We start from the raw sequence: 17,101 nt of genomic DNA, 5'->3' as shown, positions 1-17,101 counted from the left end.
TACGATCATTTATGAATTAGTTGAATAGTACTGATCTCAGTGCAGATCCACAGGAGACACCACTGCTTGCTTTCTCCTGCAATTATTTAATACAAAACCCCTTTATATAAATGTTGGCCATGAACATTCAGGCCTTCAAAGCACTGGTGTTGAAAACAGCATTGCTTTTGAGTGTTGTTTTTTGTTGCCTTAGGGCTGTATTTCTTCTATGCTTGCTTCTACAAGCAAGTAACTGGAATATCACAAGGGCCGTATAATGCAGTCATGGATACAGTTTGCAGCAAATCCTGTTGCTGCAACAGCTAGAATAAGTGCAATGTGATCTTATAAATTGCTGCTACTATATCTGCAGTCACCAGATGCACCTTTTATCTTTGTCCACCCAGGTGCATAACTCAGTACACGGATTTCTGATGTGTAAAAGTACCTTGTGTGAATTGACCTCTGTCAAAAGTGATACTCTAAATATTCTTGAAAAGTTATTTAAACTTCACATACTTTTTATAACCTGTGTATTGTCATGGTAAATAGATGAAGACAAAGGTGTTTAAACTGTTGATTTAATTCTTTTACATCAACAAGTAGTTGCATTTTGCTGTATATGTTTTACTTTTTAAAGATGAACTTTCTGCCCTCTGTGTGTCCATTTCCTATAGCAATTGCTGATTTTTTTTCTAAATCATTGCTACAGTTCTATATCATGTTTGGCTTGTAGTGCACTAACTCTGCTAATTTGTGTTGGGCTAATCATTTTTATAAGAAAGTAATCTGTGTAAAAATAATGATGTGGATTTAAGTGACTAGCACATCAGGAAAAAAATTACTCAAATAATATTATCTTGCTTTTTTTTCTTATAAAAATGTTGTGTTCTCTTAACCAGCAGAATGCCTACATTCACAACTTGAAAGTGCTGCACTTGGAACTAGTTCTGGAAATGTTCATCAGAATGGAAGTAAAAGTAAAGAAATAGGAAAACTAAGTTGCCAGCCAAGAAACAAGAGCTCAAAGAGGAAGCAGGTGGACAGGACTAGTGAAAATGTCATATGCAGTAATGAAAACGAATCACTTCAACACATACACAGTAAGAGACCAAAAACTGCAGTGAAATGCCAGAATAGTTTGGACAGCAAAATAAAGAGGGCTGGAAAATGCAACAAGATTATAGCCAAAAATAAACTGATTGTTGGTCAAGCAAAGCTAACTCATTTCTTTAGATTATAAATGCTCTTGCTGTGATTCTTATGCAAACAATTGTTGACTCGTTTTGAGGTTTGAAAGAAAAAATGCATACGCTACAGTAACATCTTCCTTGTGATTATAAATATTGATATGTATGCAGTATTTGGACAAATGGATCAACAAGCTTTGCGGAATTCCCAGTTTTAATAATGCACTGTAATCTTTTACATTTGTATACTGTAATCATGTGGTATTTTGATGTACAAATATATAGGATCAATACAAACACAAAACAATACTTAAACCACAACTACTTCTTTACTGAATTGTCAAGAACATGGTTTTGTCTCTTCCAAATGACGTACTTCAGCAGTTGTTAGACTTGCCAACAAGGTCGGTAGACTCTTCCCAGCATGCATCTGAGCACTGCATAAAACATCCAATAAATATTGATATTTTTGTGTAGATAAATAGTTAACACACATAACATTTATTTAAATTGGATTTAAGAACATCTTCATCTTACATACCTTCACTAAGCTAATAATCTTAAAATCAATTTATTTAATTTTTTTTTAAAGGAAATGACTCCAGTCCAAGTTGTCTCAGTAGTTGATACCTTAAAATGCTGCAATAATCCAGCTGTTTTACTTGCTTGAAATAACCTGAAAGTTATACTTACTGTCAAAATCTCTTCTTCCAATAGGTAATTTAGCTGAGTTCTCATCATCTTCAGTCTCTCTCCTTTGTTGTACAGATTGAATGTTCTGAACTTCAGCATCAGATGGAAAAGTCATAGGTCCCTCCAGGGCAAAATAAGGAAGTTGCTTAATATCTAGGTTCATGGGTTGGCCATGACTTATGGCATGGTGTTTAGGATTTATATTCTGTATTTAATAAAAAGGTAATTTAGATGTTAAAGGAAAAAAACATATTAATGGCCAGAATGCAAAGTGTAGTGATCTCAGTCGATCTGATGAGCCATTTCCAGAACATGAAGTGGATTGCAGCTCCTTTAAAGAAAGTCTCTTTGGAGGATGCCATTTTTTTCAAGTGGGTGAGCAGTTTATATTTTTTTAAAAAATAAATGAATAAAGAGAATGAGGTTGAGAAGAAAGCTGGATGCTGGAGTTTTAAATAGCATAAAGCAGATATGTTGGGACTGCCCAGTGATACAGAAATTTTGCAAGTTAATATTAAGGAAAATTGAGGTTACAACTCAAGTAAAGATTTAAGCAGATTGTATTGTAATTTTACTACGTTCTGTAATAGTAATTGAAGTCAGATAACTTATTCTTTGTTGGTGATGCTAAAGTTCTCATTGCTCAGAACTGAATAAAGGAAGAAGCCTCAGCAATACAGAATTGAGAAATTATTGGAAAATGATTAAATTGGCAAAGTTAAACACAGTACTGGGTTACAAGCAGAGAAAAGCCCAGAAGAATACTTCCAGTGAATTATTTTGATTTTTTAAAAAAATCTATTCAAAGCAATCTAGTTAAAAAAATTGGATTAAACTAATAGAGTTGTAACTGATTAAGGATTGATTATATTTATCAGTTTTTAACTATTCAGGAATTCTTAAGAGTTTGTAAGGTGAATGATTATATTGTTTCATATAATTTATAATAATGTATTAAAAAACCATATTAGCTCAAGAGATGAAACTCACAGAGAACTTGGGGGCTCCATCTTCCTCTTCATCCAGAAAACTGTTGTCCTCCATTTTATAATGCTCAAGAGAAGATGCGGGCCGTGCCTTTTCAGCTTTGCCTCCATTCTGTATTACTTTTCCAAGCGTGAATGTACTGAGCAGCATATCATCTTCTGCTTTTCGCATAGACTTTGAGACAGAAAGAAAGAAACCTTGAGAAAAGAGAGAGAAAATTAGTATTAATACATAGGATGAGGTACACATTCTCTGGTGCTTTAATGTTTGCATGGAAGAGAATCAAGTTCAAATATTATTTGAAAGAGACTACTTTGAAAATAGTGTTGGTCACAGACAAAACTGTCTTTATATAGCCTACCGAGTGAATAGCAACCACTTCAGTGGCTTATGTGTTCTTCAGATGGCCACTAGTTAAGAGGGTGACCTTTTGTATACTATTACATTTCTTTTATTTTACACCATAGGTGATGAATTTATTTAGTAATATAATCTTGAAATACTTTGGATTATCATATATCAAACATCACAGGACACTATATCACTTCTTCCTTTTTCTAAATAGAAAGCATTTTTAAAAAGAACTGATTTGCACATATGTGGAAGAAATGTGTGTGTTGCGGGGGGAGAGTACTTTACTTGAGAATGGGGAGAGGGGAATCTCAATAAGGGAAGTCTAAAGTAATGAACATTTTTGTTTATGAAAAGACAGCTAAACATGGATATGGTCATTAGATATTTTTGTTAGAAGATCAGCAATTGCACATTTTATTTTTTGAGAATGCTTTATTTTATCAGGCCTAGAACTTCACCTCACCAGTAGGTACTAATTCTCTCCTACAAATGCCCTCGCCCCCTTCACTTATGTGGGGTAATGGGTAGTTTGTCTATAAGTCCCTAAAGAGAATTCTGATCACACATGCCTTCATTCTGGCCCCAGTTTGTGTATTGTAGGACCCATCCAACCGAAAGGATCTACAGCAACACCATTGGGGAATGCCAAGTGACTGCCATTTATGAGCCTATCAGTTCAATCACATAATAGGACAAGGCAAAGGGACAACTAGGCCCAATGACTGGTGTTGACAGTGGTTCAACAGTCAAGTAGACTACTTTGGAAGGTGGTAGACTCTTCTTCATTGGAAGTTTTTCAACAGAGGTTGGACAGCCATCTCTCGGGGATTCTTTAGCTATGATTGCTGTGTTGCAGGGGCTTGGATTAACTCTACAATTCTACGATTCTCTGACTAGGACTTGATTGAAAGGGCTGAAGAGGTGGTAGAGGAAGATGAGCATACTAGAAGCCAGCAGGAGTAGATTAAGAATATGGAAACATCAGGCAGAAGGCAGCAGCTATAATGGATTTTTTATGTTACTTATGTTAATACCCCACCTTTCCTCCAAGGAGCTCAATCAAGTTGGTGTACATGATTCCCTTTATCATTTTTATCCTTGCCACAGCCCGGTGACATAGAGGTTGAAAGACAGACTGGCCAACGTTACCCAGTGAGCTACATGGCCAAGCTAGGTTTTGTACCTGGGTCTCCCCAGTCCTGTTCGGACAGGTTTAGTTTTGATGGTTTTTATCACAAGCCAAGTGGCCACTTCCTGATCACCAGAGCTGTGGGTGAGGTTAGTCAAACAGCTTAGTTCAAGGATACAACAGGGCTTTCCGTTAACACAATGCCGTCTGCCTCAGCAGCTCCACTTAACAGTATAATTAACTACAGCAGCTCATGGTTGTAGTTCAAGGCTGACATTTTATTTGGCCTCAGGAAAACTACTTATATATATATGGCCAAAATAGCTGAATTTAAAACTGTCATTATGCAGGGAAAAGAAAATGGGGGGAAATGTCCTGTAACATGAAAAAAATACCAAGAAATGGGTCCAAAAATGAGTTTTATAACAACATAGTGCAGGAAAAAATTTCTAAACTAATAGTATTTGCAGATGCAGGGCTGTTCGTAAATGGCTGTGCTGCCAAGCACAGTGAAAGGTATGTGGTAAGAAGGGGGAGAGGATGAAATATTGTTCTAATACTGTAAAGTTGGAAAGACAGATTTCATTGTATTCAGATTTATAATATATATTCCCACAAGGTCAAATAGGTAATAATTGCTGTGTGTGTGTATGTATGATGGGCTCTGAACTATTATTTACTTGTGAACTTGGATATTTTTGCAAATAAAAAAGCAGCGCTCAGTCACCAAAATTACTCGAGGCCTTTGGCCACCAACTGGCTTTTGTGGCAGGGTTTCTTAATGGTGGATATTTTCTTCTCTTATTGCATTCTTAAAGGTTTTAAGTTGTTTTAACTCAGTATTGTTTTTTTGATATGGTAACTTGTTTAATTGTTTCTAATATTTATAACTAACTGGTACTTTTAAAAAGCTGTATCTGTTTTCAAGGTATGTTGTGAATCACCTTGGGTTCTACACTGGGAAGAAGGTGATATATAAAACAAATAAGGGTAAAAAAAATCAGCACCAGCCAGTAAACATGTTTCTAATGATGATATCTACAGATCTGAGTCTTTGAACCTGGATCTGCCACAATCACCAAAATGGGTAGAGACTCTCTACCCCAGAGCAATGTTGCACTGAGACCATTACAAAAAAATTAAATGGTGGGTGGCATACAGACTGCAGCACTGCCATCAGCAGGTAAGGTCACCAGAAAAGGAGAGTGCCCACCTGGAGGGCATTTTGTCTGGGCTCATTTCAAAATGGGAGCTGGTTTTGCTTAGCAGACTTCCTTAATATAAAAGTGATTGAAACAAGCTGAAATCTGATGTCCTGCTTACCATGTGCTTCACTTTTCTACCACATGATGACTTGGTTTCCTATACTCATGCAAATATGCATTCATTTTCCCTTGTGACATATTTGAAAGTGTGGGAAACAATAGGGACTTTACCAAGTGGTAAGACTTTCTGCCATTTTTCTTGTGTTTGGATGCTTGTCTGGATATGTGGTTAGAGATGTTGAGTGGGAAAGCTACTGTTTGCTCCTTATCATAGTTTTCAGATTGCATAATACAGTACCAAATATGTTTATCTTTGAAAGATTTCACCACTTGCAATTTTTGCGGTATTTTTGTTTTGCTTAAATATACATGTGTGTGTGTTGAGATTTTTTTGTTTTAATTGAGAAACTACTAGGTTTGCTCCACAATGAAGAGTGGGTTAAAATATTTCTTTTCTTTTTTTAAAAAAAGTTCCCTCATTTTTTTTGTTGACAGACCATCAAGGCTGTTAACAAATATTATAGAAACAATTTCAATGCAGCACAAAAAGATCGCTCAAACTGTAGCAGAAGCAATAAATTAGCAAAGAGATATTAATATATTGTAGAAAGCCCTAATAAAGCTTGTATTTATATAGTATTGTATTGTATTTACCGGTATTTGGTGGCTGAAAGCAGAAAGAAGGGGAATCTGGCAGGTCTTCTGGAGCAGAAAAGTCCAAAGCCTGGGTGATACCACCACTAAGAAGGACCTGTTCTTTGCACAACCAGCCTCATCTCAGACAGCAGTTGAAAAGAGGGCAAGCTTTCCCCTGAGGACTAACGCATTTATATAGGTAAATGCATATACAGTAAGACGAGGCTGGCATTTAGCTATCTACATCCCAACCTATTTAGGAATACAATGGTGATAACCAGCACTTTGAAGTGGGCCTGGAAACAATTTGCAAACTAATGAAGTTTGTATAATATTGTTATATGAGCAAACAATTAAGTTCCTACCAGCAGCCTAGATGCTGTATTTTTGTACCAACTTTCCGGAACCCTTTTCAAAGCTATTATGCATCAAGAATCTTCTTTATTGTGGGAATGTTGTGGGCAACAGGAGAGGATATATTGATTAATATTATCCTTCCTAACTTGTGCTAGTAAGTATCTTTATACAGCAGAGTGCATCCCCCCTTTTACACAGCAGGAAGCAGGTTGCAGACTTGTGTGAGTCTCTTAAGATAATACAGTGGTACTTCGGGTTAAGTACTTAATTCATTCTGGAGGTCCGTTCTTAACCTGAAACTGTTCTTAACCTGAAGCACCACTTTAGCTAATGGGGCCTCCTGCTGCCGCTGTGCTGCTGGAGCACGATTTCTGTTCTCATCCTGAAGCAAAGTTCGTAACCCGAGGTACCATTTCTGGGTTAGCGGGGTCTGTAACCTGAAGCGTATTTTTAACCTGAAGCATTTGTAACCCGAGGTACCACTGTAAGCAATTCAGTCTGGCTTGCCCAGATTGAGATATGTTCTATTATTCCTGGTAAGACCCCTTTGATCCCTCCTAAGACAATAAAGACACTATAACAAAAAGAAGTTTTACTCACGAACAGCAGAGCACAGCGTGATTCCTGAAGGTAGGCTTTAGGCTTAAAGTTACAAATATGTACAAACAGGTTTACCCCATATGGGAGATAACCTAGGGACTGCTGGCTGACAGTCAGCAGTGCAGTCCAGTTGAATCAGGAAGCAGGGAGGACAAAAAAGAAAAAAAAGAAGGAGAGGTGTGGCTATGTGACTTGGCCTTTTACTAGTTCTGGAAAGGTCACACCCACCTACTAGTCACATGCAAAAGGAAGGATGCTCCAGCCAGGTGTAACAGGAAGTTCAACTGGCTGGACCAACATTCCCCATGCATGCTCACTCTAGGCAAACAGGAAATGATGTACTTGACTGCTCCAGAGGATTACATCCCACATTTATATAAAATTCTATTCCTACATATATAAAAAGTTTATGGGATTAAATGAAAACATTTATGAATCTATAATATGGACCTTTTTCCAAAACTGGAGGCCTGTTCTCTCTCAAGTATGACAAATATCTTGAAACAGATAGGTAGCCATGTTGGTCTGCCATAGTCAAAACAAAAAAATTTTTTTTCTTCCAGTAGCACCTTAAAGACCAACTAAGTTAGTTCTTGGTATGAGCTTTCGTGTGCATGCACACTTCTTCAGATACACTGAAACAGAAGTTGCCAGATCCTTCTATATAGTGAGAAGGTGGGGAGGGGTATTACTCAGAAGGGTGGTGGGAATGGGTGGTTGGCAGATAGCTGTGATAAGCCTGTTGACGACTCTTTAACGACTGCAATAGGTCTTACAGGAAAAAGCAAGGGGTGAGAAGGTGAAAAATGGCTTTGTCATGTATAATGAGATAAGAATCCAATGTCTTTGTTCAGACCAGGTCTCTCCATGGTTTTAAGTTTGGTAATGAGTTGCAATTCAGCAGCTTCTCTTTCCAGTCTATTTCTGAAATTCCTTTGTAGTAATACAGCTACTTTGATCTCAAGCCATTTTTCACCTTCTCACCCCTTGCTTTTTTCTTGCTTCTGTTTCAGTGTATCTGAAGAAGTGTGCATGCACACGAAAGCTCATACCAAGAACTAACTTAGTTGGTCTTTAAGGTGCTACTGGAAGGAAAAAAAATTTTTTGTTTTAAATATCTTGAAGATATTTTTATTCAGTATGGAGCATCTCTTGTTAGCAGTAATACCTGAATATAATATTTGCAGAATAACTGTGTTTGGCAGAATGTAACAGATTTGTCAGATTTCAAATGTTTTGACTTTGAATGTCAGACAGAATGATGAAATTAAATATTAGAATTCTACAACAAAACAATTTAAAGAAATGCTAGCCTGCTAAGGCAATGAGTCATATTAAGTCACACTAGAAACCTATTCATGTAGTCCGTCTGAAGATAGTTTCCAGATTGTTAATGACACAGAATTATGTCGCTGTAAAAATGGTTGTCTCCCATGGCATATTTGAATATACCAACTGTAATTAGAATGTATTATTTTTCAAATAAGGTTTGAGGTTTATTCAAGGTGAGCAGTGATCTTTCTTTCAAATTATGAACCAAAAACACACACACACAGCTAACCCAAATGGGTGGAGTTTTCTTTTACAATCCATAAAGTATATACCCTGCAGGATACAGAGGTGAGTTGTGATTTTAAAACTTTTTAGCAGGTTTTCTACCTATATTTTTCCTAATGCTTTTGGAAGTGTTTCCCCTTTGGCTGCTTAGATTAGAAGAAATATTTTTGGTTTAATATTGACATTAATTACTTAAAGCTTAGACTGGGTACTTTATTGTTTCTCTCCATCTCCCCAGTCTTTTACTACTTTGAGCCAAAAGTACTTTTAATAATTGCCAATATTTCATAACAAACTTGTCTAGGCACTTGAGTGAATGGTTTATAATGAAAGCACACAAACTTCATCTTTCAAGAAATCAAGAATTATATATACGCATTACATAGCTAATGAATAGGTCTACAGATGTACGGTCTAACATGAACACTGCGTGGATTCTATGTGATCCACAAAATTCAGAGAAGTGAAGATTTTGAAGGATAGCTAAGTTTTGGTTTGCACACTGTTTTGGAAAGTTCTTGTTAGGTTTGCATTAAAATCCTAACAACCAAATCCCTGCCCCCAAAACTCCTAGTTAAGCCTACCCAAAACATGGAAGGTACATTCATTCATTCTCTCTCTCTCTCTCTCTCTCTCTCTCTCTGTGTGTGTGTGTGTGTGTTGCTACTCATATTAAGAACCCTGCTGACGCATATTAAACATCCAGGATCCTGCTTCCCACAGTGCCTAGCTAGATGAAACCAGGGTATGAGGGCAATAACCTTACCTTTCTGTGAAGGGCTGCCTCTGAAGATGGAAGCTAATATAACCTATATAATATAATATAATATAATATAATATAATATAATATAATATAATATAATATAATAATATAATATAATATAATATAATATAATATAATATAATATAATATAATATAATATAATATAATATAATATAATATAATATAATATAATATGGAAGCTAATATAACCTAGACTGCAATATTCCTGTTTGTCCTGTGGTTTCTAGGCACGGGTCTGAGGTTTTTTGGGTTTTTTGTCCTCCTGCCTTCTCCGGGAAAACCTGCTATGTATCACTGAATCAGAACAAACATCAATCCACAGAAAACCTGACTGATGTTTGTTTTGATTCAGCGGTAAACAGCAGGTTATCCCAGACAAAGCAGTGGGACGAAAAAAAACCTCTCAGACTCATGCCTAGAGATCACAGGACAACCGGAACTGTGGAAGAGCCCTCAATAAACCAGGTTTGCAGTACACTATACTTATTTTTCCACTCCAGAACTGTGGTTCATTAAGTTGATTAAAAAGGCCTAAATGATTTAACTTTAAGTAGGTCAGGAGCCTCTCACATAACGGAAAGGGCTATATTTTTTTGCTGTGACTATGTTTTGCTTGTTTGTATGTTTGACCTGATAGTTTTGAAAGTGAGAGACAACTGATGACGACAAGGAAGGTGTCAAAGCAATGCTATAAATGAGACCTTGAGGATTATTTACAGTTTGTTAAGACGGCTGATTTCTGCAGCAAAGTATCTAAATGTTGGCCTACCTCTCCTTTTTAAACGCTTTCATTTCTATAGAAAAAATGGTTTTCCAACCTATATATGTTAGAATATCTGCAGAAATCCTTTGCATAATGTTACATTGAGGTGACTTTAAGCTCTGAACTTAATGATCATACAGCCCCATCCCCTTAGTTATGCATTACTTCATTTACCTAAAAATTTGGCAAGCCAGCCCTGCTGCATTTGTGGGTCCAAGTTTGGTGCATCCATGGGGTGGAGCTCAGTAACTTTTGGCAGATTCAAGGGCAGAGCCTAGCTCAAAATCAGACCATTCCCTTAGCCTTCATTCAATATTGGGGGGTGGGTTGGTGGGAATCACAGTAATAATTTTGGGGGTGCATTTCATACCCCAATGAGATTTTCAGTTTATTGGGGGAGGGTGTTAGAATATATAAAAAGGTAAAGGACTCCTGACAGTTAAGTCCAGTCACAGATGACTCTGGGGTTGCATCGCTCATCTCGCTTTACAGGCTGAGGGAGCTGGCATTTGTCCACAGACAGTTTTTCCAGGTCATGTGGCCAGCATGACTAAGCCACTTCTGGCGCAACGGAACACTGGCACCAGAGCAGCACACGGAAATGCTATTTACCTTCCCGCCAGAGCGGTACCTATTTATCTACTTGCACTTTGGGGGCATGCTTTCAAACTGCTAGGTTGGCAGGAGCTGGGACCAAGCAACGGGAGCTCAGGGGATTCGAACCGTTGACCTTCTGATTGGTAAGCCCAAGAGGCTCAGTGGTTTAGACCACAGTGCCACCCTCATCCCTCATTTCCCTTGACCGTCGGGTGATGGGTTGGCGTGGTCGGCGTTGCCGCGCCCTGGTGCCGGCCCCTCAGCTGGCGGGTGGGTGGGCGAGAGCGGAGCTGCCCCAGCTCCCCACGCGGGGAGAGGCCAAGGGGGCCAGCGACTTAGAATGTATACCCCAGGTAATATTTATTTCTGTGACATCAAATTAAGTGTGCTTGACAATACCTGAACACTCAGAGCCAGAAAACACTTACTCAGAGAAGGTAAAATCTGTCTGTGTAGTCATTGTTCCCCTATGCCAGTTGCATACTGAGTAAACAACACAATTTCTGAATCTTTAGTAAGCTATGGTTTTTATTTTTAATTACAAACAACCAAAACTATTTTTTAAAGTAAAAATATTATGAAAATATTGTCAATAAAAATTTGTTTCTACTGAAAGCTAACAAACTTTTTGGGGGATGTATCTCTAACTTCATTAAGAAACTCACAAGCAAACAGTCCTTGGTTAGACAGCAGCCCCCAAACAACATTATATGGTTTGTGCCGACCTACTGATACACTCTTGGCCTTTCCCTGGCCACTTGTCTATTGAAAACTAGGGGCTGCTTTACTATCCCATTCCGTAAACATTGGCTGGGTTAATAAACACACCCGAATGGCAAAATTCATTGCATTTCTGGGTCATTTTATGCTAGAGGTGTTTTTTTTGTTTTTGTTTTTTTTTGTTTCCAGAAACTGGTAGGTGGTAACTGGCTGAAATTTAGGGAATGTTGTATGGGTGACAGTTTGTGACAATGTCCTGTAAAGACTACCCTGTAGGTCTAGTTATGTGTAAATTGCACAATGAAAAGTGCTCTAGGAGTAAGTTTCTAGAACCCCATAACTGGATGAAAGTTTTAAAAAAGCTAACAGGAAAATGTTATTCTCCTTACTTTTCTGGCAACTTGCAAAATCTATTCCCTACCCCTTGAGGTTTTTTAGATTGTTTGGCAGCCATTACATTTCTGATACTTACAAAAAGAAATTTCTAAGTAGCACCTGGATATGCCATGAAAGCAAAAGTTTGTTTATTCAGCTTATCAAAAGCAAGTTAAAAGTCCATGATGTTTAATGTTCATCTTAATAAGGTTCATTATCTCATCCACAGTCTTATTTCCTCCCTTTTCTGATTAAAGGAAGAGGATGAATTTTATAAGATATTTCAGTAAAATATTTTTTTCCCTCAAGAAGTATAGTAATTAGGTTGGGGGTTAAAGAGAGGTAGTCTGGTAATGTTAATCTGGCTGCTTGTCAAGACTTGTGTATCAGCCAGAAAAAGACCTGGCAGGAATATTTCATTTTTGTACCAAAAACTCTAAGACTACAGTTGATTTTTTGCAGATGATTTGAAACTGTGTTGTCCATTGAAAACAGCAAAGGGCAGCTGGGAGTAGGTGAATAGTCCAGCTTTCAAACACAATTTATTTGAAAAACCCACATTGCAACAATACTGAGAGAGATTATGTGCACTGAAGACAGAGTTGTCTTTAATATCATAAAATCCAGGACAGTTTTGAGGTGCTACGTATACAATTAGCTAGTACCATAAGGGTTAGTTTTTTATTTACCAATAGAGAATTGTTTCTTCCTTGCCTTAATCACCTTCTACCTGTATCATCACACTCAAGACAATGTGACTGGCCTGCCTCTCAGAGGTGACTATGCAGATCTTTTGGTGGTAACTAGTTCCTAAGACTGTGGCGCCTTCCAGCATTTTTCAGCAGTTTCGTGCATGCCAGTGATACTACTGAGTTCAAATAGAGTTGTTGCAATTTTTCAGCACTTGGATTCAGTAACATATACACTCTGTTTTCAGGCAGTAAGCTGTTGTTACACAGAACCATAGAATTCAAAAGTTGGAAAGGACCCTGCTAGTCCAACCCCCTGCAACACAGGAATCTCAACTAAAGCATCCATGACAAAAGACCATCCAACCTCTGCTTAAAAGCCTCCATTGCCTTCCAAAGAAGTCTGTTCCACTGTTGAACAGCTCTTAACCATCAGAAAGTTCTTCTAATGCCTAGTAGGACTCTCCTTTCTTGTAACTTGAAGACATTGGTTCAGGTCCAACACCTCCGGAGGAAGAGAAAACAAGCTTGCTCCGTGTGACAGCCTTTTGAAGATGGCTTTCATAACTCCTCTCATTCTCCTCTTTCCCTGGCTAAACATACCCAGCTCTCTCATAAGGCGTGGTTTCCAGACCTGGGTCATCTTGATCACCCTCCTTTGCACATGCTCCAGCTTGCCAACAATCAAGCTACATGCAAAAGACCTCAGTCCATTTTATTTTGCACTGTATTTTCCTGGCCATTTTTAAACAGACAAACAAAGTTAAAGGCTAACGCATGCCAGATGATTTCTGCTATTTTCACAACTCAGGGCCATATTTGCTACTGATCCAGGGTTCAAAAGCCTGTAATATTGACTTGCATCATGTTTTGATTCTATAAGAGATGGTAGCTTCACTCAGTGACTTTCTACCAGGTGAACAAAGACGGAGGTCAAGGTCTCTTTACTGGTACTTTGTTGCTCTTCGCACAGTGACGAGGAGGGGGTGGCTGAAGAGACCATTGCTTCTGTCTGGCTGAGACATCGTGTATAAAGCAGAGGTGATTGAGATCAGGTGCTATGATGGGTGGTCCAGAGAGAAAAATATAACAGCTGCACTGGCTGCCTAGTAGCTACTGAGCCATGTTTGAGTTTTGTTGGGACCCTACCATAAGTAAATACCAAGTTAATCTTGAAGATATTCCATATAGATCCTGCTGGTCACATCCAGTGTGGATTATCTTTTGGTGACAAGGGAGAAGTGGACCTTCCAGGCAATAGCATTCACCATCTGGAATTCCCTTCCCCGGGTAATCTGTGAGGCAAAGATGGTAATGACCTTTAAATGCCTCTTAAAAGCATACGTGTTAAACCAAGCTCTTCCTTTGTCCCCTTTTCTGTTTTGTACACTGCCCTGTTCCATCTTACACAACTTTATTTAAGTGGTAGGTACAGACATTTTATGAACAAATAACAAAGTATTAGGGCAGGCTATGAAAAATCAAAAAGACTGAAGGTAGCCAACAGACCTTTCTTGCACAACAACTGCACATGGGATCAACAAAGTAGGTTCGGCTACAACATATTTTCATGTGGCGTGCTTCTGTTCAGGTTTCCAGCCTTTCCATTCCATGCCCCCTGATTATCCACTCCTCTCCCCAGAAGTCAACCTGAACATGCTTAAAAGGGTTTAACCCACAGATCAGTCTGGGTCGGACTGGGGTTACAATTTGACCCTTAAGGCCACTTTTTGAAAACATGCCCACCTGTCAAATCAGCTCACATCATCCTGATGGATGTGATGTCATCTGTAGGGTGGGGTTTAGTTCCACTTCCCAGGGAGCTGTGGGAATTGCAGCTCTGTGAGGGGAACAAGGGCCTCCTAACAACTCTCTTTAACAAACTACACTTCCCAGCATGCTTTGAGGAAGCCACAAAGTAATACTGTTTTTACATGTACAGTACAGATGGGGCCCAAACTGTTGGTAGGAACATGATGGTAAAATGGCTCCAATCATCTTCATGTTTCGTGAATACAAATGATAACTACAGTGGTACCTCAGGTTACATTGCTTCAGCTTACATACGCTTCAGGTTACAGACTCCACTAACCCAGAAATAGTGCTTCAGGTTAAGAACTTTGCTTCAGGATGAGAACAGAAATCGTGCTCCGGCGGCGCGGCAGCAGCAGGAGGCCCCATTAGCTAAAGTGGTGCGTCAGGTTAAGAACAGTTTCAGGTTAAGAACGGACCTCTGGAATGACTTAACCCGAGGTACCACTGTATAGCAGAGTTCTCTGTCAGCAGTTTCCTAGCAGCAATGAATTCACAATAAAAATGACAGTTTCAAACCATCTCCCCCAAGAGGCCTCAAAAAGAGACCATAATGTACTGTTTTTGTGAATCTAATCTACAATATACAAGACGCATTATAAGTGCAAACTGCTAATGACTTTTTGAAGAGCTATATCAGCTTTGAAAACAATATTTCAGTGCATCATTACCATAGTCTGTCCAGGACTGAAGTGGTTTCCAGAAGTTCCATAAACATCCTCAGACAAGCATCCAAATGACAAGGAGCCAAAATGTTTCCTGTCTGGAGTTAGTGTTGTGGTGAAGAGATCCAATGTAATAATCAGAGAACAGAAATGTTACGGCAAGCTTTAAAATAATCTTTTTAAACCTAAATTTCAAACTTTTGCACGATTGCATTAAAAATTATTTCAGAAACATTTTCATTTTTATTGACAGTAAAGTATATAGGTGTGCAAAACACAATGATGAAATTTAGGTTTTCCTTAGTGTAGATGTAACTGTCCCCAATCTTCTAGCCATAGTTAAGAAATTATGCATCCTGCTGAACCAGACCAAAGGGCTGTTTAGTCCAGACTCCACTCTTCTGCAGTGGGCAGCCAGATGTCTTGCCTATAAGCAAGACATGAGTGCAATAGTCCTTTCCTGCTTGCTTTGCCCAGCAGCAAGTAATACTAAGATGTATGTTGTATTTTCCTGGTGGTGGTGTAGCCATTATGACTCGTAGCCATTTGTAGAATCCTAGAATTGTAGAGTTGGAAGTAACCACAAGGGTCATCTAGTCCAGCCCCCCACAATGCAAGGAATCTTTTGCCCAATGTGGGGCTCAAATTCACAACCTTGAGATTAAGAGTCTCCTGCTCTACCAACTGAGCTATCCCAGCCTACCCGCCATGATTTTAATCCTCTTTTAAAGTTGTCTCAGTTGGTGCCCATCACCAGATCAGATGGAAGCAAATTCTGTAGTTCAATTAAGCGCTGCATGAAGAAGTCCTCTTTTTCTGCCCTGAATCTCCCCAGGTTCTAATCTTGTAAGAGGAGAAAAGTGTGTGTCTATCCTACATTCTCCAGACCATTCTTTTTATTTTGTATTTGACTTATTAAACTTATATATCACTTTGTACTAAAAGAGAAAGTCTTAAAGCTATTTACCATAACTTAATTTTAGTATGTGGTTTTAGCATGTGATATTATTATTATTATTATTATTATTATTATTATTATTATTATTAATAACTGTTTTTAAATTACTGATTTTAGTTTGTATTTTAAAGCTTTTATGTAACCTGTTTCAATGTTTGCTTTTATTGGTACTTTTAAATGACTATTTTAGATTGTTTAATAGGTTTTTATTCCTATTTTATTTATTTAACAAAATTTATATACTGCTTATTCACACAAAGACAATGTAGAGTGTCTGTACAGTAACCATGATAAAAACACAACCAAACCCTTGACTGAATAATTGTAAGAACAATATTTTTAAAGCTAGTTTGGGAGCTAATAATGCTGCAGCTTTATATCTCTGCTTAGCTTAAAATACTGTTTACAAACCCAAAGGAAGAGACACAGACTATATACTTTAACTTGTGGTTTATGGGTTGTTGTTTTTAAGCGCCCTTATGGTGACCCTGTTTAGGGTAGACATTGGGGATATCTTATTAAAATTTTGCTAGTAAAAGTACAATTTTTTCTTATATTGACCTTCCAATCAACAGGGGCAGTGGATTGGGGAGGGGAGAAACAACCCAAATACATCTTGGTATTTGAAACAGTAATTTGCAACTCAAAAAGCCCCAAATCCATTTAATCTTAGAAGTCAGCTTGGTCCAGTATAAACAGCTGAACAAGTTTCGGATGCTTTTGTATACTGCACAGGCTTCAATTCATCATTTTCAATGTGTATTCATGAGAAAAAACATCTGTATCATCTTCACCTGCAGAAAAAAATAGCTGCTCAAATAGCTGTCAAATTAGGCTGTCATTGACCGAAATTGCAGCCAGATTCAAAGCAGAAAAATACAGCAGGTGGGGAAGAACGATAATAACAAGAAGATGGCTGCTCACTTTTGAAGTGTTGGAGGTACTACCTGGGCATGCCAGTGAGGTGAGAGATCCTGTTTTCATTGGTGCA

General features: G+C 38.2%; 2 protein-coding genes across 4 annotated transcripts in view; one reads left to right on the top strand and one right to left on the bottom strand.

Annotated features, from left to right (window-relative positions):
• PARPBP (PARP1 binding protein) overlaps nt 1–1,490 on the top strand; it is a 27,041-nt gene extending 25,551 nt beyond the window's left edge. Inside the window, exon 11 of one of the 2 annotated variants that reach the window (XM_083574112.1) lies at nt 885–1,490. In XM_083574112.1, coding sequence (XP_083430238.1) covers nt 885–1,222 — 338 coding nt within the window. In that variant the 3' untranslated portion in view covers nt 1,223–1,490. Of the gene's footprint in view, nt 1–881 lie in introns of both variants that reach the window. The other variant, XM_083574111.1, reaches the window with a different exon arrangement.
• PMCH (pro-melanin concentrating hormone) lies at nt 1,366–17,101 on the bottom strand. 2 transcript variants are annotated; one of them, XM_083574164.1, is made up of 4 exons: nt 17,058–17,101; nt 2,853–3,046; nt 1,863–2,067; nt 1,366–1,606 (listed from the first exon to the last, which is right to left on the bottom strand). In XM_083574164.1, exons 1-4 carry the CDS (start codon nt 17,092–17,094, stop codon nt 1,557–1,559), a joined length of 486 nt encoding a protein of 161 aa, XP_083430290.1. In that variant the 5' UTR covers nt 17,095–17,101; the 3' UTR covers nt 1,366–1,556. The 2 variants fall into 2 exon arrangements, with proteins under 2 accessions (XP_083430290.1, XP_083430289.1); XM_083574163.1 differs by lacking the exon at nt 17,058–17,101 and having other exon boundaries at nt 2,853–6,215.

Source organism: Podarcis filfolensis (genome assembly GCF_964270895.1).
Source record: "Podarcis filfolensis genome assembly, chromosome: 10".
Lineage (NCBI taxonomy): Eukaryota > Metazoa > Chordata > Lepidosauria > Squamata > Lacertidae > Podarcis > Podarcis filfolensis.
The sequence above is the reverse complement of the archived record's forward strand: the minus strand, read 5'-3'. Positions and strand labels throughout refer to the sequence as shown.

Excerpts from the sequence above, each read along its gene's own strand:
- PMCH (XM_083574163.1), bottom strand. The coding sequence starts at position 3,122 with ATGCAAACATTAAAGCACCAGAGAATGTGTACCTCATCCTATGTATTA. Across the intron at positions 2,068-2,852 it reads ATGGAGCCCCCAAGTTCTCT|AATATAAATCCTAAACACCA; the intron begins GTGAGTTTCATC and ends TATTAAATACAG. Across the intron at positions 1,607-1,862 it reads TGGAAGAAGAGATTTTGACA|TGCTCAGATGCATGCTGGGA; the intron begins GTAAGTATAACT and ends TGTTTTATGCAG.